Source organism: Mixophyes fleayi, chromosome 1, assembly GCF_038048845.1.
Source record: "Mixophyes fleayi isolate aMixFle1 chromosome 1, aMixFle1.hap1, whole genome shotgun sequence".
Classification (NCBI taxonomy): domain Eukaryota; kingdom Metazoa; phylum Chordata; class Amphibia; order Anura; family Limnodynastidae; genus Mixophyes; species Mixophyes fleayi.
The window spans coordinates 65,622,133-65,640,262 of record NC_134402.1 but is presented as its reverse complement, the minus strand read 5'-3'; the positions used below and the strand labels follow the sequence as shown (position 1 = coordinate 65,640,262).

Genomic DNA, 18,130 nt, shown 5'->3' with positions numbered 1-18,130 from the left:
GTTCATCCAGTTATACGACTTTGACACCCCTATATATATTAATATCCTAAAGAACATTATTATACATAAAATATAATATATTGTTATAATGTTCATTGGGAAGATGACAAAACTTTATTTTATTTGAGAAAACATTGAAACCTAAATGACTTAATACAAACCAAGCAGTTTTTTGTGTGGAATCTCTGTGGAACAATAAAGTTAAGAAAACTTACAATAAAAAAAATGAAGTCTATGTGGCCGCTGGTTGTCACATGACTTTGGTGACGTCCCGGATGTGTCCACGTCGTGACGCAGCGGCAAGCTATGGCGGTCTCAGGTTCCTGGTAACGGCACCGGGGAGTAGAGGGGAGACTGCTGCGGCGCTTTCCGCTGTGCGCCCAGCTTCGGAGAAGTACAATAATGGCGGATTTTGATGAGATTTACGAAGAGGAGGAAGAAGATGAAGAACGGGCATTGGAGGAGCAGCTTCTTAAATACGCACCGGACCCGGTGGTGGTGCGAGGATGTGGGCACGTCACAGTGTAAGGCTTAAGGGAAAATCGAGGGTGAGGGAACGGTGGCATGCAGCTCTGGAAGGAAAGCTATGGATGGGGGAATTTAGTTTGTTGGTGACCGAAAAAGCTAAGCAGTGTGACGATCAAACAAAGACAGGGGCCAGGCGTGGTGTTCCCTAAACAAGGCCAATGGGAGGTGTTATCACCATTGTAACTCAAATGCTAGGTGGGGGGATTGACACACCAGCTGAGGGGTCAAGTGGGGAATTGACACCCCAGCTGAGGGGGTGGTGGTCAGGTTGGGGATTGACACTCCAGCTGAGGGGGTGGTAGTCAGGTGGGGGATTGACACTCCAGCTGAGGGGGTGGTAGTCAGGTGGGGGATTGACACGCCAGCTGAGGGGGTGGTAGTCAGGTGGGGGATTGACACGCCAGCTGAGGGGGTGGTAGTCAGGTGGGGGATTGACACTCCAGCTGAGGGGGTGGTAGTCAGGTGGGGGATTGACACTCCAGCTGAGGGGGTGGTAGTCAGGTGGGGGATTGACACGCCAGCTGAGGGGGTGGTAGTCAGGTGGGGGATTGACACGCCAGCTGAGGGGGTGGTGGTCAGGTTGGGGATTGACACTCCAGCTGAGGGGGTGGTAGTCAGGTGGGGGATTGACACGCCAGCTGAGGGGGTGGTGGTCAGGTTGGGGATTGACACTCCAGCTGAGGGGGTGGTAGTCAGGTGGGGGATTGACACGCCAGCTGAGGGGGTGGTGGTCAGGTTGGGGATTGACACTCCAGCTGAGGGGGTGGTGGTCAGGTGGGGGATTGACACGCCAGCTGAGGGGGTGGTGGTCAGGTGGGGGATTGACACGCCAGCTGTGGGGATGGGGGATTGACACGCTAGCTGGAGGGGTGGTCAGATGGGGGATTGACACGCCAGCTGTGGGGATGGGGGATTGACACGCTAGCTGGAGGGGTGGTCAGGTGGGGGATTGACACGCCAGCTGTGGGGATGGGGGATTGACACGCTAGCTGGAGGGGTGGTCAGGTGGGGGATTGACACGCCAGCTGAGGGGAGTGGTGGTCAGGTGGGGGATTGACACGCTAGATGGGTGGGGGGCAGTTAGGGTTGGGGATTATTTGTCAAAGGAAGGGTGGAATTTGCCATGCAGGCCCAGGAGCTAGGTGCTTGGTTCTGGGGTTTGCCAGGCTAGCCCAGTGGCTGGGTTCTGGGGTTTGCCAGGCTAGCCCAGTGGCTGGGTTCTGGGGTTTGCCAGGCTAGCCCAGGGGCAGGGTTTTGGGGGTCGCTAGGCTAGACCAGGGGCTGGGTGCGTGGTTCTGGGGATCGCCAAACAAGCCTAGAGACCAAGTGGGGGGAGGAAGGGAGGGATTTGACAGGCAAGCCCAGGGGACAGGAAGAGCTAGGAGTAGATTGCCATGCTAGCCCAGTGGGTGGATAGCATAATCTTCATGCAATAGGTCAAATAAGAGTCATTGGTGCTGTTCTGCTTGTTAGTTTACATGTGTTTTTATATATTTTCCCTGGGCATATGTGTAACCATGCTGTTATAACACAAAGTTGGATGTATCAGTGTTTTGGTTAAGCTATAGATAAATCGTATATTAAAATGTTGCGTATCTTCACATATATACAAATCTTAGTACAATGCTTTACTTAGTAATGGTTACCTGACATTTTTTTCATGCAGCAATGTACTGCAAGAATGTAATAATAAGAAAACAGAACATATATTATAATTATATATTTATGTATTCAAGAAATCATCAACATCATCATCACCATTTATTTATATAGCGCCACTGATACCGCAGCGCTGTACAGAGAACTCATTTACATCAGTGCCTGCCCCATTGGAGCTTACAGTCTAAATTCCCTAACACACACACACACACACACACAGACTAAGATCAATTTTGATAGCAGCCAATTAATCTACTAGTGTGTTTTTTTTCTATGTGTTTACATATAAATGTTGTACTGGTGCAAAGTGTAGTAGAGACAGCAATATTCAGTTTTTGTAGTATCTGAAACAGCAATTATAATTTACATGCAATTGGCACAAAAATCTCCCAAGATGTTAGTTTAACTGATTCTGACACCAGCCATGGTTCCCATATAAGTGTCTACATTTTGGAAAAACTGAAGCTTCTGGATTTTATGGTTACATCTTTTCCCAGAGTCAGATTGAGACCAATTTGAACTCTTGGCAGTTTTGGAGCTTCTATTTTTAATCTCAATTTCTGCACACATTATACAATCTATGCCCCAAAAGTTTCAGCATGATATTGAACACACTTCTATTTCAATAGATTGCGGGATGTTTCAGAATAGTGAATCTGCTGATATGGAAACCTCCTTCACATTGCATTGTTTCAGTTACTATGCCCGCATTAGCAGCTTTTCACCATGCACATCAGACCTATTCAAGCCAAACCGTGTTCTCAAAATATTTTTCATCTTTGTTGAAAAGAGTAACTAAAAACAATCTTTCCTTTTTCATATGAGCAAATGGTTTCTGCATACTTCTACATTAGTGAGTAATGGATCAGACAGCAAATATCCATTCATGACAACCTCTCAAAGTAAAAATTGGTAGCATGGGCATTGCATAACCAAAACATTATATCATAAGCCATCATGTACAGGGCCTGCTGTCCTCCTGTTTTCTTGTCTACTTTATACCTCGCCCACCTGTGCATCCTTGTGTAATGGCTCTTGCATGTTTCCGACGACACTTGTTTGTTCTATACCTTAACTGTTGTGTCTTGTGTACAATGTTATGCAATTTCTTGCTATTCTTGTATTTATTTTAGATGAGCTGCTCTAATCCTTTACATTACCCCAATCTAGGACATAGATTGTAACTGCCAATCACTCTTAAAACATATTGCCAGTGTTTTGTCAAAATGTCATGCTAGTCTACATCTATATAAAAATACAATTTGTAGCAGCAACATATTTCTTTGACAGAACATCTCCTTGGGGTTGAAATCTGGACTTTGACTTGGCCATTCTAAAACTAATTATATAACAGAAAAATGGATTAGTCTGATTAAGTGTGTGGCACCATTATCCTCTGTAATTATCAGCTAAAACATTCTCTGTTGCGCTGGTATTAATGGCACATAAGACATTGTGCAGATACTCTAGAAGTTCTATTGATTTTTCCAGTATAATCTGCTGTGTACATGATCACAGCTGATAATGGTGCAATGCACTTAATCAAGCTAATCCTTTTTTCTGTATTTTTCTATTAACAACCATATGTATTCAATATGAAATTTGATTGGTTTACGGAATGAGTGGTTTACTAAAAAAGTGCCACTTCAGCACTTTATTTTGGTGTATTTATTTAATCAATTTATATGACTTTGAGGATCTGAGTGCTGCTCTGTGGTAGACTCATGAGCTTAACATTTGTTGTGTTGAGAGATGCATATTGGTTCCAGGATGTGGCTTTTGGGTTCTTTGTGATCGAAACATCATACAATCTGATCTTTAGATGGATTTACTGGACATCCAATTCTGGGGATATTGGCATCCATCATCAGTATTCTCTATTTGTAAATAATAATTCTTACCATAGAATGATGGACTTGAGTTCTTTGTAAACGGCCTTATAGCCTTCTCCACACTAACGAGCAGCAACAGTTGTTTCTCTGCGATCATTGCAGATTTCTATTCTCCTTGGCTTGGTGTTAACACAAACCTGAATCCACCAAACCATGCTGCCAACTTTCTGTGTAGATATTGCTGATGATCAAATAATGAATGCACTTGGCTCAAATTCCTGTCTTTACTGATATGGAAGCAGGAAGGGTATATTTACTTTTTCACACATGGCTTATTTTTTATTGATTTAATAATGCAAAGTAAAATCTGTTATAGGATTATATTTTTTATGGAAAACCTAAAAAAAAAGTGAAAGAGGATGTACTCTCATTTCATGTGACTTTATATAGGAGGGAAAGATATACTTGCTGTTCTTCAGTACACGTTACAGTTGTTTTTTGCTGTAGGGAATGCCACAGCTGAGTCCTATGCAGGAGCTGTCTGAATAGTAACCGCAGCATGACAAGCCGATCGCAGCTGCTGAAGACTGTTATCTGTATTGTTTTATTTCCATGAATACACCACACATAAAAAATAATTTTAGTTAGAGAACTCGTTAACATGTTATGTTAGAAAATACATCACTTTTATTGGTAGAAACATTTACATTATGTGGCCTTTGCTGAGTGGTGTGAGGTATAGACAGCTTGGTAAGCTATATTTTTCTTATGTCATCTGTGACAGGATGGACCGCCTATGCCATCCTGTCTTTTGTTGCTGGGAACTGGCTGGGCTTACTTTGCCACTGTCCCCTTTCGTTATTTTGAATACGCCCCTCCTGCCGCAGGAGGAGGAGCCTGCTGGAACCACTGGTCTCCTTTATGGCGCCCAGAACCACGATCCTTCTGAGTAACTGTCGCTGCTTGTGTACTCCCGTGCTGGTACACTCCGGCTGGTTTTACCGGACCGCTTACTATGTGACGGTGCTGTGGATGGATCCTTCTGGCCTATCGCACTGGCCAAAGCTGCTGGGTAGCCGGCTGAGCGGTGGTACCAGAAAAGTTGGATCCAACCTCAGAAGCAGCCGGAGAACGGATCAGATTTAGGGTCTAATCTGCAGGTCACAGGATTACAGAAATATTGAAGAAGTTGTTATTCAGGGTCTTGAAGCAGAGTGATGTTTATTGCTCAGGTGCCCTGACAAGGACAGTTCCACTGATTAGAGGTATCAGTGGTCAGGTCAGATGGAACATCAGAATGATACATTTCAGTGTACAAGACAGTGCTTTTTATACTGATTTGGACACAGGCTATTTTTAGAATCAGGATGCAATGTGTTTACACAAACATGGATTTACATGCATTGCAAAGCTAACAATATTTACACTTATCTGTGAAATTCTAGAAACGCTATGATATCCTGCATCGTGTTTTTAGACACAGGAAATCTAGCAAGTCAAAAGGTCTAATTCACACGAATACTTTCTTTAGACATTTGCAGAATACACATGCCCAAAGAAAGGTACAAACCCCCAAACAAGTCATTTCCCCACATCACGATACACAAAGACTTTCTAAACAAAGGCTCATTTTATCCGATATATACATCAGAAATAAGCCATTTCCTTTAGCAAAGTTAAAACAGAAAAAAGCAAATTTTCTACCCTGGTCTCAGAAATAACGATTTCCTATATCAAAATATAAAAAATAAGTGCATTGGCAATTATATAAATAAGCACCCTGGGCTATTTCCTTTAAATAAATGTATACCATAAGTTATTTAGAGGTGATCCAGTTACATCGTCCATTTACACTAGTAATGTGTTGTATACACTTTTGGTAGTAAATGAATACTAACTAAATGACTAGTCTTAACGAAGTTATTCTTTCTTCTAGATTTGGCCTTAGCAACAAATTTGAAGCTGAGTTCCCATCATCTTTAACTGGCAAAGTAAGTATGCAGTGATTATCACTATGCAGCGAATGAGGAGAGATCTTTTTTTTCATTCTATGTGATTTATTTCATGCATTTATTTCACTCCTAGGTAGCACCAGAGGAATTTAAATCCAGCATTAACAGAGTAAACAGTTGTCTTAAGAAGAACCTTCCAATTAATGTCCGCTGGCTGCTGTGTGGGTGTTTTTGTTGCTGCTGTACACTGGGATGCAGCATGTGGCCAGTTGTGTGTCTCAGTAAAAGAGTAAGTTATTTTATTATACTCAAGGTTTTCATTTGTATTTACCTATTATGTAAATGTTGGAAGTTGTTAGTGTTGAGCAACAATTTGCATATTTGACGTGCTGGACTAGTTCTGCCTTTATCATTGTCAACTTTTTATTAATGACTGACAGTGAGGAGTGCTTAGAACAAGTTGATTTATCAACTTAGGTTTATATAATTAGGCGTTACACACTATTACCTATAGACCTCACCGTTCCTGGTGACAAGTGCATGATATAGACCACGCTTTTTTTTTTGCCTAGTGTACAGTACCAACACCCTCCACTCTACCTTGTTTCTTGTGTGAAAACAGATCATGTTCACCATTTTTTTCAGGCCCTTTCCTGGTGGCTTGTGTACCATACAGACCTCTCTGCCCCTCTTTCTGGTGGTTTGTGTACCATATAGGTCCCTCTGCCCCTCTTTCTGGTGGTTTGTGTACCATATAGGTCCCTCTGCCCCTCTTCCTGGTGGCTTGTGTACCATACAGGGCCCATCTTCTTCCCCTCTTCCTGGTATTTTGATCCCAAATCACCTATACAAAGTTTCTGTGGTGGTGGATAGCTACTGAGGGACCCAGCAAAAATAGTGGGGACATTAAGTAAGGGATATGCTGGAGTCAATGCCAACCAGCTGAGCAGGACTCTGTTCAGTTCAGTCTTTGCTCAAGTTTCATGGATAATATTGTGATTGTTAAGAAAGTTGTTGTGATTTTGCTGTCATTTATTATGTTATTCTTCCTTGCACAGGTTTTGTGAAGTTATCTAAATAAACATAATATATTAATGTTTCAAGTAATTTAAATAAAATATACTTATTAACAGTGTGTTCCGCACATGACTACAGACTCAACAGTCATGCAGTTACTGTAAACGAATTACCTGGATTGTTTTGTGAGAAGCGTTGGTATCTGTAATGATGTGAGTTGGGTCCTAGGGTCCCATGGGTGATTTACAGTATTTGCAATTAAGTCATATGAGAGTAATTGCCTAGGAAAACAGAATAGAACTTTGTTATTTTTTCACGATTGATTTCATAGGATTAATCTCCCAAAGGTAAAAGAAAACCCAGCTTCCTGGGTTGGGTTCTCTGTTTCCATAAGTGTTTAATGCCTAATTGCTCATCCAATAAGCTCTATGGTTAATGCGGTTTAATCTATTGATTAAACAGGTAACCACCCTGATGAAATCCCTAAGATTGGGAGAGCATTGTGGTGAGCATGGTAAACACTATTTACATGTGGGAATGATCCTTTGGCATTTGGTCTGTTTACTGTTCAGTTGATAAGTGTAATGACTGCTTAATTAACGACTGTTGGAATATGCTGCAGCTTGCTTGGCATAACAAGCTGCGTCATATGATCATCTGGGATCCTGAGCATTTTCATAGTAATGAGTTCTACCAACATTATGTTAAAACTCACTATCTGGAATAGTAGGAGTCCTGTGTTACTCCACAACTGGAATGGAAGTGGATGTTTTCTCCATGAAAAATCATCTGCACTCAACCTGCTTTTTGTTCAAAATCATCAGTGTTTCTTACAAGACCTTGCTTTTCAACTAATAGTGCTTATACAATAACTTCATAAATGTTTGATTTTTTGGAATAGTGTGACAGATAAATTAATGTTCAGAATTACTATAGGGATACTTATTACATCTTCACCTTCAATATTCTAAATTTACCAGCTTGCAAATTAAAGGTTAAGTTTCATTTCAAGAGAAAGTTGCATCATGTTCATTACTTCTGCAATTATATTTTAAAAATAGTGCTGTTTATGAGAATATTTGATTATTAATACATTGTATAAGTCATTCATATGGCAGGAAACTTGATCCTGATTTTTCTCACTTTAAATGCTGGGTGCTCCAGCCTCTCTCTATTGTATAGCTTGGTTGTTTTAATGACTTTTCAGAGCTTTGAATTATTTTAATAAAACATTTTTTTATTTTTACAAGCCATATCAATGTAGCATTGCTTTTAGTGTGTGCTCATAGATCATTTGACTTGTGTGCCTCAACTTTCTGGTGGTTTTGTTGGTCTGTTATTCACATCACGGATTTTATGTTTCTTGATCATGTCCTACTATAGGTTTTTATTTTAGGATCTTTTGCTTGATTTAATTTTATACTGGCAACATGCTGTTGTGCGGGAACAGCAAGTTTCACTATTGTCTGTGTGGCTATTAATGTGCCATTGAGAGCTAAAAATATTACTCTCCGATCAAGTGTCCTGTTCTGGTTTTGTTTGCTGTCACCTGCCCTTCGATGGGAACCAGTAGCGTGTCAAGTGCAGAGATTAATTGGGCTGCACGTGCAGGAGCCTTTTACTTTCACCTGTCACAGCTGAGAAAAATGAAATGCGTAATGCTGTGCGCTAGAGTCTGATCTCGAGGTCTCAGCCTAGAATTATGAAAGTCATCTTTTCTTGTATTGTGTGAAGTAAAGAATAGTTGGTCAGCACAAGCAAAGCTGCACACTTAGCATGTGCTCAATGCAATATTTATAATGGATATGTAGTATGTGTATTAATATTTCCAATAAATGTATGTGTACAAGTGAGGTTGGCATATAGTTATTTGCTTTTAGTGAAATGAGAGATTTATTTCATTCACTGGGAAATATTGTCAAGTAGAATTTTGACAACGACCGTAGACATTTATAATTGGTGCCATTTAGATCCCCATTGCAATCCATCAAAAGTTAAAGAAGCATTGAGTGTTTAAGTGTTCACGAGGCGTTTCTTTGTAGCCATGTGAAATCATTAAATTCTGCATAAAAATGTAGGGGCAAATGTAAAGGCAAATGTGTTGTAGCTATACTATAAGCAGGTAGTGCGAAAGTAGCATTTACATTTAGTTTTTATTGTTTATAATCCTTTGCCATTGATTTAGCAGCGGGTGAGCAGGCAGATGCCTGCTCAGAGTAGAACCTATTGCTGTATTGCACCATTGATAGAGTAGCCTTTCAGAGTCAATGAGCTTCTGTCAATATAAGCTTGTCAACGCTACAACTTCATAGACTTGAGAGGCGGTTTAAGGGGTCAGCCCTTTTCAGGTTTGCTGTGATGCAAATGAACTTTAATGCTTAAACAACTATTGGAATTTTTATGTCTGCTCCGTGTTCTTTCTATTTCTTTTTTTTTTCCTTCTCTCAACCCCACCTTTTTTTTTTTCTTCGTCTTTTTCCTTTTCCCTCTTTACAAAGTCATTGACGAGACATTCAGTGCTTTCTAAATTGGAAGTTGCATTGTGCTAAAGACCCAGTACAGATTTACGGAGGGCTGAAAGCAGTTAGATCATGTTCTTTTCATGGTGCGATTAGAATCAAATCGATTTCCCTACAGCCTTCAGCATTCAGATGGCAATTTGAACAAAGCTTGGGGCTAGACAAGGGACAAAACGACTGAACTGAATGTTAATTGCACTCCACAGCCTTATTTTCTTTTGATTTGAAGCTGACTAGCAAGTAAATTAACACAAAGTGTGACCATAACTGCAGCCCCATTTTCATTTAAAAGGCCTCTAAAAGACTATCTTTACAAAAAAACAAGCAGGGTCCACTGATCTTTGTCATCTTGGGGCACAGTTTCACTATCCAGAAATGCTTAGATAATGTAATAAATTTAAAAAGTGACTCTTAAGTCCAACGTAAACTCTTAGGTTCCCACTCTATCTCCCAAGAGCCCAGGAATCCTGTTGGTTATTCTTTTCATGTGAGCTCTAATTGGTAATCATGCTTATTATGCTTTTGTTACATGCTAATGGTAATAATTTGACTATTGCATATTAACGTCTGGTAGCGGCATCAGAAGATGAAGTTGCCGATGGTTTGGAAGCCCCCTGAATTGGGAGTATTAATGTGGTATAACGTGAGAGATGTTTGTTGGTGGAGATGCTGTCAGTGTGGTGCAGTACTGGGCGTCTTTTCTTATCCCAGACTGCAGCTGTCAGGGCACTGAGCTGCCACGTTGCACCTGCAGCTGTCTCCCACTATTTACACCTGGCACTATGATTTATTCTCCCTGGTCTTAGACTCCTGTGATGACACAGCACATTTACATCTCTTGTGATGCCTCTGAACGCTGCCCTTGCAAGCTTTATTTCATGCAGCAAGGATTTAAGTGGTTTAATATAATTCCTCCTCTGAAAATGTATTGTCATTCAGTATATCTGTGTTTTGTTAATGCGTCCTAATTATTTTTATGTTAAATTAGAAATGCCATATATGAATTCTAAAATTCTGTTGTTATATTTCGTTTACTGCTTGTTTCGATCTGCAAAATGTATAAGGGAGTCAGTCTGAATGACAGACTCTTGACCTTCTAGGTAGCAGAAATCTTCTATACATACTGATGGATTCGTACATGTTATTACCCTGCAGGTTTGATCAGGAAGTGATGAGCTTGCTATGCTTTCCAATTTGAGATGCTTGTGCTCTATTACTAGCCTTTAGTTGTGCTAGAGGGTTTTCAAAATGTCGTGGGGGCTTTTTAAAACAACTGTATTCTCCCTACTTTTTGTGCGCTAGAGAAAAATACATTTTCTGGTTTAGTTGTCCAAGTGTAATCTCAAGCATAAAAGAGTGCAGACACACAGCCACCACATTGTTTTCGGAGAAAACTGCATGTCAACTGTTGGAAAGAACTAAATGTGCTTTAATTTTTCCTTACATACATCTCTTCACATTGTAATAATCCAGGGATCCTAATAAATAACTATTGACAAATCATTCCCCCTCAGAGGAAAACAAGTTGCATATGCATTGGTTGAAAAGTTAAATGAAACCTATATTCAAATTTCTGATATTTAAATGCTGGTGTATGTTTAGCTCTTGAGACTCTTACAAAGTATTTATATCTAGCTGGATAATTGGTTGTGCTTGAGGGAAGGGCTTAGCTACACTGAACAGGTGCTGCAGCTCTATCCATCTATCTAGCACAAATATATACATTGAGGCGCTCATGAACACACACAATGATGGATCAATGATAACCTTATATAATGATTTTGTGACGTGTAGTAGTACTCCATATAAAACACAAGAAAAATAAAATATAGTGTAATAAGTCAATACATAGTTATCCACCACCACACAGGAAGATCACAGAATTCCCTAAATGGAAAGATTAATGGATCTCCATTTCACAATGGTGAATGACACACTTGTCAACCACGTGAGGTGCACCAAAACTTTCCCCTTAAGTAATATGCTTACATGAAGCTTTCTTTGATCCTTGCATTGTATAGATTTAATAAAATATCCACTCGGACTTGTCTTTAGATGTTCACGAGCGCCTTTATTATACGTATATATTTATGCTGGATATTTTTATTGTTTTGGACTTAGTGGGATCCTAATATATATATATATATATATATATATATATATATATATATATATATATATATATATATATATATATATATATATATATATGGTCTGGGCTGCTCTTGTAGGAGCGATATAATTATACCTAAATTTTCTATATAAAATTTTATCTATTTAATATCCAACAGTGTGATGCAAGTGTAGCTTGTCCAACAGGAGACCTGTGATTTCAGATTGCCTAGCGCTGCCTTGTGTTCAATTGAATCACAATCATATGGCCTCTATTGCTTGTGTAATTTTACTTAATTTTTGATATCTCTCCATTTTGAAATGCAGTTCATTTGTTTGAGTAATTTCTGATCAAACATGGTTTTCATGTTCCCTCATCTTGCTGTTTGCTCTATGATTTAAAGCTGCAATCCCACATAGTTTCTTTTCTTTTAAATAGCAAGTTGATTACCTTTTTTTTTAATCCTTATGTCCTGTGTAAATTATTGCTACTAGTTACACACACAGGCTCACAGCAAGTCTTGTGAAGGCAGAAGTGGGAGAAGGTTGAGGATTTTACAGCATGCAGAGTAGACTGCTCAGAGAGGCTTTCCAAAGCTGCTCTGCTTGTTATATCATGTGACTGATTGCTATGGTATTCTGACATTGTGCAGAATTCTAAATCATTAATAGCAGGCTGAAGAAACAAACTGAGGAATAATAGTACCAAAAATTTTCTTCTAGCCCGCCAGTGTATTGCTTTAGAGAAGAAAAAAATAACCCAAAAAAACATTTTCATGGAATTGCTGCTTTAAAGTACTGCATCAAAACTATGGGATATGCTAGTAGTCAGATGTGGCTAACAGGTTGTAGATTTCAGGAGCTATTCGGACAAATCTAGGTGCCAACAGGATCTGTTTAGGAGCCAGGGAAGATGCATTCACATCAATTGAAATGGCCCTTAGAAGTTAGGTGCCCAGACTACATTTTTGGACACATTAGCTACGTGGGTCCTGGAGTTTGTCCAGGCCTGCTAATGGTAAAATAAATAGTTTTCTTTAGATTCAGTGTAGCATTATACATGTAGGGTAATTGTGAGTAATTCACATGTCTGATTGTGGTAGTAGCTGTAGTTACTCCCAATTGTCAATCTGTAAACAATTAGAGGCACATCTATGGACTATTAAGGTATATTAAGTTGTTTTGAGTGAATCCCATATCTTTCCCTGTGGGGACATTTATTGCTGTTTCGGTTACTATTTAACAGCAACCCTTTGATAATATTACAGACCACCCTGGACTCGGTCAGTGTCCTATAGTTTGAACCCTCTCATACGAAAAACAGCTGCAGAGTTTTTTTCTTTTTTGTTTGTGTTTTTTCTTTCTGAAGTTACTCAGGGGTAAAATTCTCCCCCATTTGTCTTACAGACACGAAGATCGATTGAGAAGTTATTGGAATGGGAAAACAATAGGTTATACCACAAGGTGAGTACCACGGGGGAGCAGCTTCATAGTGTTGAAGTTTGAATTGCACAGTATGGAAACAGATGCTTTTGTTAGGCAAAAAATATGAAAGGTGGATAAATAGGCTAATGTGTGTGCGGCAGTAAAATAGAGCTCATTTTTCTTCTTTTACCATCCCTCTCTTCCAGCTGTGCTTGCACTGGAGACTGAGCAAAAGGAAATGTGAAACCAATAACATGATGGAATATGTAAGTTAAAGGGCTGTTTTGTGAGTCTCTCTATTAAATGATCATTTATTTTGCCTCTGATCTTATTCTTTTCCTGATTATTAATCAGTAAAGGTGTCAAGAGCTTAATCACCCGAGTGGAAGGATTTTCTACGGTTCACAGATGTATAGACTCTTGTGTAGAGCTGATTTACAAAGTTATGGAGAGCTTGAAGACACGTCTTGATTGTGTTGCGAAAAAAATAAATAAATTAATTGCTGAAATAAAATAGCCCAGGCGTGCATTGATGGGGTGTGAAATTTTTGATTGTGTATGAAAAATAGGCACATCTTTGGGTGCACAGCAAGTTGGAATCTTGATTAGTATTGTATTAAATAGTGACATCTAAGTTCACTTTTAGTGTAGAATTCATTAGAAACCAAAATCTCCTTTTTAATTTAGATTTTGAAATTAAATCCTGTAAATCTTTTGTCTTTATGGACTGGTATCTTTTATATGTACGCTAATGTTTGTATGTAAATTTCTTTCTTTCTACTAATTGAAGCACTAATGTAGATAATGAAATGGCAACTTATAAATTTTAGTTATAAATTAAAGTTAGGGATGTCACATGGGTGCTCATTTCTAATTGGTTTTAAGCAGTCCTTATAAACGTCAAGATTTAAAAGATCTTCACTAAATGTTCCAAAGTGTAAATAGGGGCTGCTAAATCATAATGTATTTTAGTTGGGAATCATTTTTTTATTGAGCTTGTTGAAAACAAAACAAAAAATCACATGAGCATTTAAAGCGCTTGTGTGAAGTCCCCTTCACTGACTCATGCAAATGAATGATTTCAATTGGGCCCAGTTAGATGCAGCGTTTTAAACGTGGAGTGAAAAATGCCCATGTGACACTTACTAACATTTAAAAAAACCTATTACTTACAGGACCAGATATGTTGTAGTGTTTTGTTTTTCTTTTTTTCCCTAATTTAATTTTATATATACAAAATATCCATCTTTTCATATTCCATTCAAACACACATTGTCTTTTTACTTATATGACTGTGATGTATAGATACAAATCTATTTATTTTGCTTTTTTTCTATAGTTTGAGTTAAAAATACTCAAACTAATATCAGTGTCAGGTTTGTTCTTATATCCTGCATTGGCAGTGTGTAGGAATGTATATAATTTGCACTGTGTACACCAGTTACAAAGCAATACTTTAGCTTTATTTATGGGGTAAAATAACATTTCCATCTTTGACCCGCTGAACTTTTTACATTGGGGGTAAACCTGCATATTACGGACTGACCCCCACACTGCTGAGTTCTGCTCTATAGTAAAGGAGTTACTGTAGCGTTCCATGTTATAATTAACCTCTAAAGATAATCAATATTCATAAGGAGGAATGCATAATAGACCCTTGAGACTTGGTCATTAATTAGTTCCTAAAAGGCCATGATTAGCAGTAAAGCATACTTTTCATTGTAAAGGTGCTATCAAAGGAATTGCCCTTTTGTTTGGTGATCCAAACGTGCTGAACTATATCACTTAGATGTCAGTTAATAATTAGCTGATGCTTACTCTAACAGATTTAGTGACCTTTCAACCATATGTTTGTATCCGTCTTTTCATAGCTTGTGGGTGTTGTTGTTTATTGCTCTGAAACACCCACTGTGTAGCATCATCTAATGGACTCTGAGCTGAAAAGAGTTTACTTTTGTGTTTGTTTGATTTGACCTTTTTTGCTGCCTCTTCTCTTGGTTTGGCATGGTTCTTTGGCTCTATGAAAGTTTAACTAGGTAATAAATGTCACATTTTTGTACTGCTGATATGATTGATGGGACAAAAAGTTGATTAATGTTTTCGTCTTCTTTTAACAGGTCATCTTGATAGAATTTTTACCAAAGACACCGATTTTTCGACCGGATTAACAGTCACTTTCCTCCCCCCCCAATATTTTTTTTTTCTTCTAGTGGTTTGTAAATAGAAAAAAAACATTATTTTTTTTTTTTTTAAATGTTTATTTGGACTTCTTCCAGTATCCTGTATTTACAATGGTGCCTTGCTTGGTGCTTTCCCAGCGGTGACATAGCAATGGTTCTACTGAATCTTGTGGTTTCTTCTGTATTATAAGGAATGTATTTCATTTTTATGCTTTAATTTGTAGTTCCCATCAGAAACATAGCTCCACACATGCAGTTTCACCACCGAAAGTTCAAGTTCACATAGATGTGGTCTTCTCTGATAACAGGAGTTTCATTCAGTTTAGATATTGCTTGTTTTAGAATGTCTGTTCTATTTTGATTTGTCCTGATGCTTCATTCACTGAGCTGTTTGTGTCTTGGAAGGGAGTGGGCTTTTTGTCCCCCAACCCTTTTTTTTTTTTTCCCCTTTTAACCTGCCCCACTTTGGGAACCATGATGTCACTGCACCATTAGGAATTCATGTCTGCTCAAGGTGATCATCCTGTCAGCTGGCTCTGAATAGGATGTCCTGAAAATGTTGTAGCTGATACGTTCTTTATGGATCTAGAAAATACTTTGGAAAATGTGCATGCTGCATTTTGTTGGAGCTCAGGACCATATAGTTGTGCTAGCATTACACTCTTGTCCTCATTCTGAATTTGGATAACTTCCCCCATTACTGATTTGTTTACCTGCACAAAGTTGGAATATTGAATCTCCACCCTTTTCTTGTTCTCGCTGTGTTACCCTCTAGTTGTCTACATCTCTGACACATGACTTACAAACATACTGAATATGATATCGTTTACCTCTATCCGTTGGTTTACATTGCTTGGCAGTAGTCACCTGCTCATTGTTACACAGTAAACTCGATACACAATTTTAGTCATTTTAATAATTTAGTATTTTTAAATCTGAAATAGTCTCACTCCCTCACTCCCCCCCCTTTTTTTTTTCTTTTACCTAAATGTCTTAACATCGCTAGTTATTAAAACTGTGGTCTATAATGTGTAACGTTTTAAATACAGATGCTCTGTTTTAAAACTATAAAGAATTGAATGTTTATTACCACTATAAAAACACTTTATAATTCATTTTATTGTATCATATATGGCTATTCTTAATCAACCATAGAGGCATATTTGTACATTGGACATTTTGTTTTTTCTGTTTTATTTGTATTTTTTTTTGTTCCCTTAACATTTTCATAATTGGTTATGCTTTTTTGTTTTTGGGTGGTTTTTTTTTTTTGTTTTTTTTTATATAATTTAAAAAAATATATATAAATTTCACTATTTACCCTTTCACTATCAGTAATACATATTTCCATCATTGCCAGTCCCACACTTAGCAGTGGCCAGTGACTTGAATCTGTTGATGCCCGCTTTAACCATGTTTACATGCTGCCCCATACAGCTGGACATGCTGCCCCACACCCAGGGCCGGATTAACCATAGGGCTAACTGGGCTACAGCCCAGGGGCCTATGGCATCCAGGGGGCCCTTGAAAGTGCTCAGCAGCAGTATTGATCGGTCAGGGGCACCCCCGGCACGATCAGTGCTGCTGAGCACTTTCACTGCGGTCCTTCTCAGGCGCGCTGTAGTCTCCTTACTGAGGAGATCTCATGAGTCTCACTCTCACGAGATCTCCTCAGTAAAGAGCGTACAGCGTTCCGGAGAAGGAGGTAAGTGCCGGGTGGGGGGCGCGGGCAGCTCGGATCAAGGGGGGGGGGGGCCCTCACGGGGGAATGGAGGCCCCCTTAGCCCAGGCGCCTCCATTCCCTTAATCCGGCCCTGCCCACACCTTCCAATAAAATACACATGCTGGTATCTCTGTAAACAGAAGTCTCCGAATATGATAAGGTGAATATTTCAGAGGTTGAATGAATTTTGTAAAAAATAGCATAGGGTTGTAGCCATACATATTCTTTTGAATGTTCATAAAATAAAAATATATTTACTTGAATATGATGACAAAAGAGCCACATGCCCCCACGTTTGCCACTGGTAGCAAAAAGGTTATTTTATGTATGACCTGTACTAACAAAAAAGTGAAAGGAGTTTAATTTTATAGAAGACCAGGAATTTATTAACATGTTACATAGGTAACATTGTAGCTCCAATTAATCTGTGTTTGTTGTTTTGGGTGCATAATCCATTCCGGCAAGGACTGTGCACTGTTCAGTTTTAACTTGGAAAAATCATTTGTACAATGGGATGTCCATATGTTGTTGCTGTAAGATGCTTGGCTTTAGTTCCATGTTGTCATCTTATTTGTACACTATTAAAATGGGAGATATATAAATGATGACAAAGTTCAGTTTGTTTTACTCTTTAATCGTAAATTACAGACACAAAATGAATAAAGATCATTTGTTAAAGTATTATTAAAAACAAATGATCAAAATGAATGTTGTAATCAAACATTATAGTTAAACGGAATTTGTCTTTAAAGTCCTGTTGTGTGAACATTAAAACAGTATCTGGAACACCGTCCCCAACTTTTATACTGCTGGAACAAACGGCTCGCTGAGGGCTGGTTTTATGTGGGTAAAATTATGTAAGGACTACATTAGTTGGAGACTGGATGCATTTATTCCGTTTACATCTATATAAAATGATTTAAGGGGTTAACTTCCTTGACTTCTATATAGGCTGAATTTTTAATAATGACTGCTTGAAATTGGGAGTATCTCAATTGAGAACATTTATAATGACTAAAAAAGGTAATTCAACCTGCAGAATATGGAAAATATTTATAAACTAGATTATATAAGAGAAAATGGCTGGGACGCCTTTTGCATGATTGTCACAGAAGTCCGCACCAATTTAACTTGCTTGGGTTAGTATTGTGGATTTAGCAGATTCCTGCACTAGAAACAGTGG

General features: G+C 38.8%; 1 protein-coding gene across 1 annotated transcript; it reads left to right on the top strand.

Annotated features, from left to right (window-relative positions):
* The first annotated feature begins 271 nt into the window (after window positions 1-271).
* Window positions 272-16,339, top strand: CHIC2 (cysteine rich hydrophobic domain 2). Its single transcript, XM_075195702.1, has 6 exons — window positions 272-524; window positions 5,956-6,010; window positions 6,105-6,260; window positions 13,027-13,083; window positions 13,251-13,310; window positions 15,162-16,339. The coding sequence occupies exons 1-6, from the start codon at window positions 403-405 to the stop codon at window positions 15,210-15,212; spliced, it is 501 nt and encodes a 166-aa protein (XP_075051803.1). The 5' UTR covers window positions 272-402; the 3' UTR covers window positions 15,213-16,339.
* The last annotated feature ends 1,791 nt before the right edge of the window (window positions 16,340-18,130 follow it).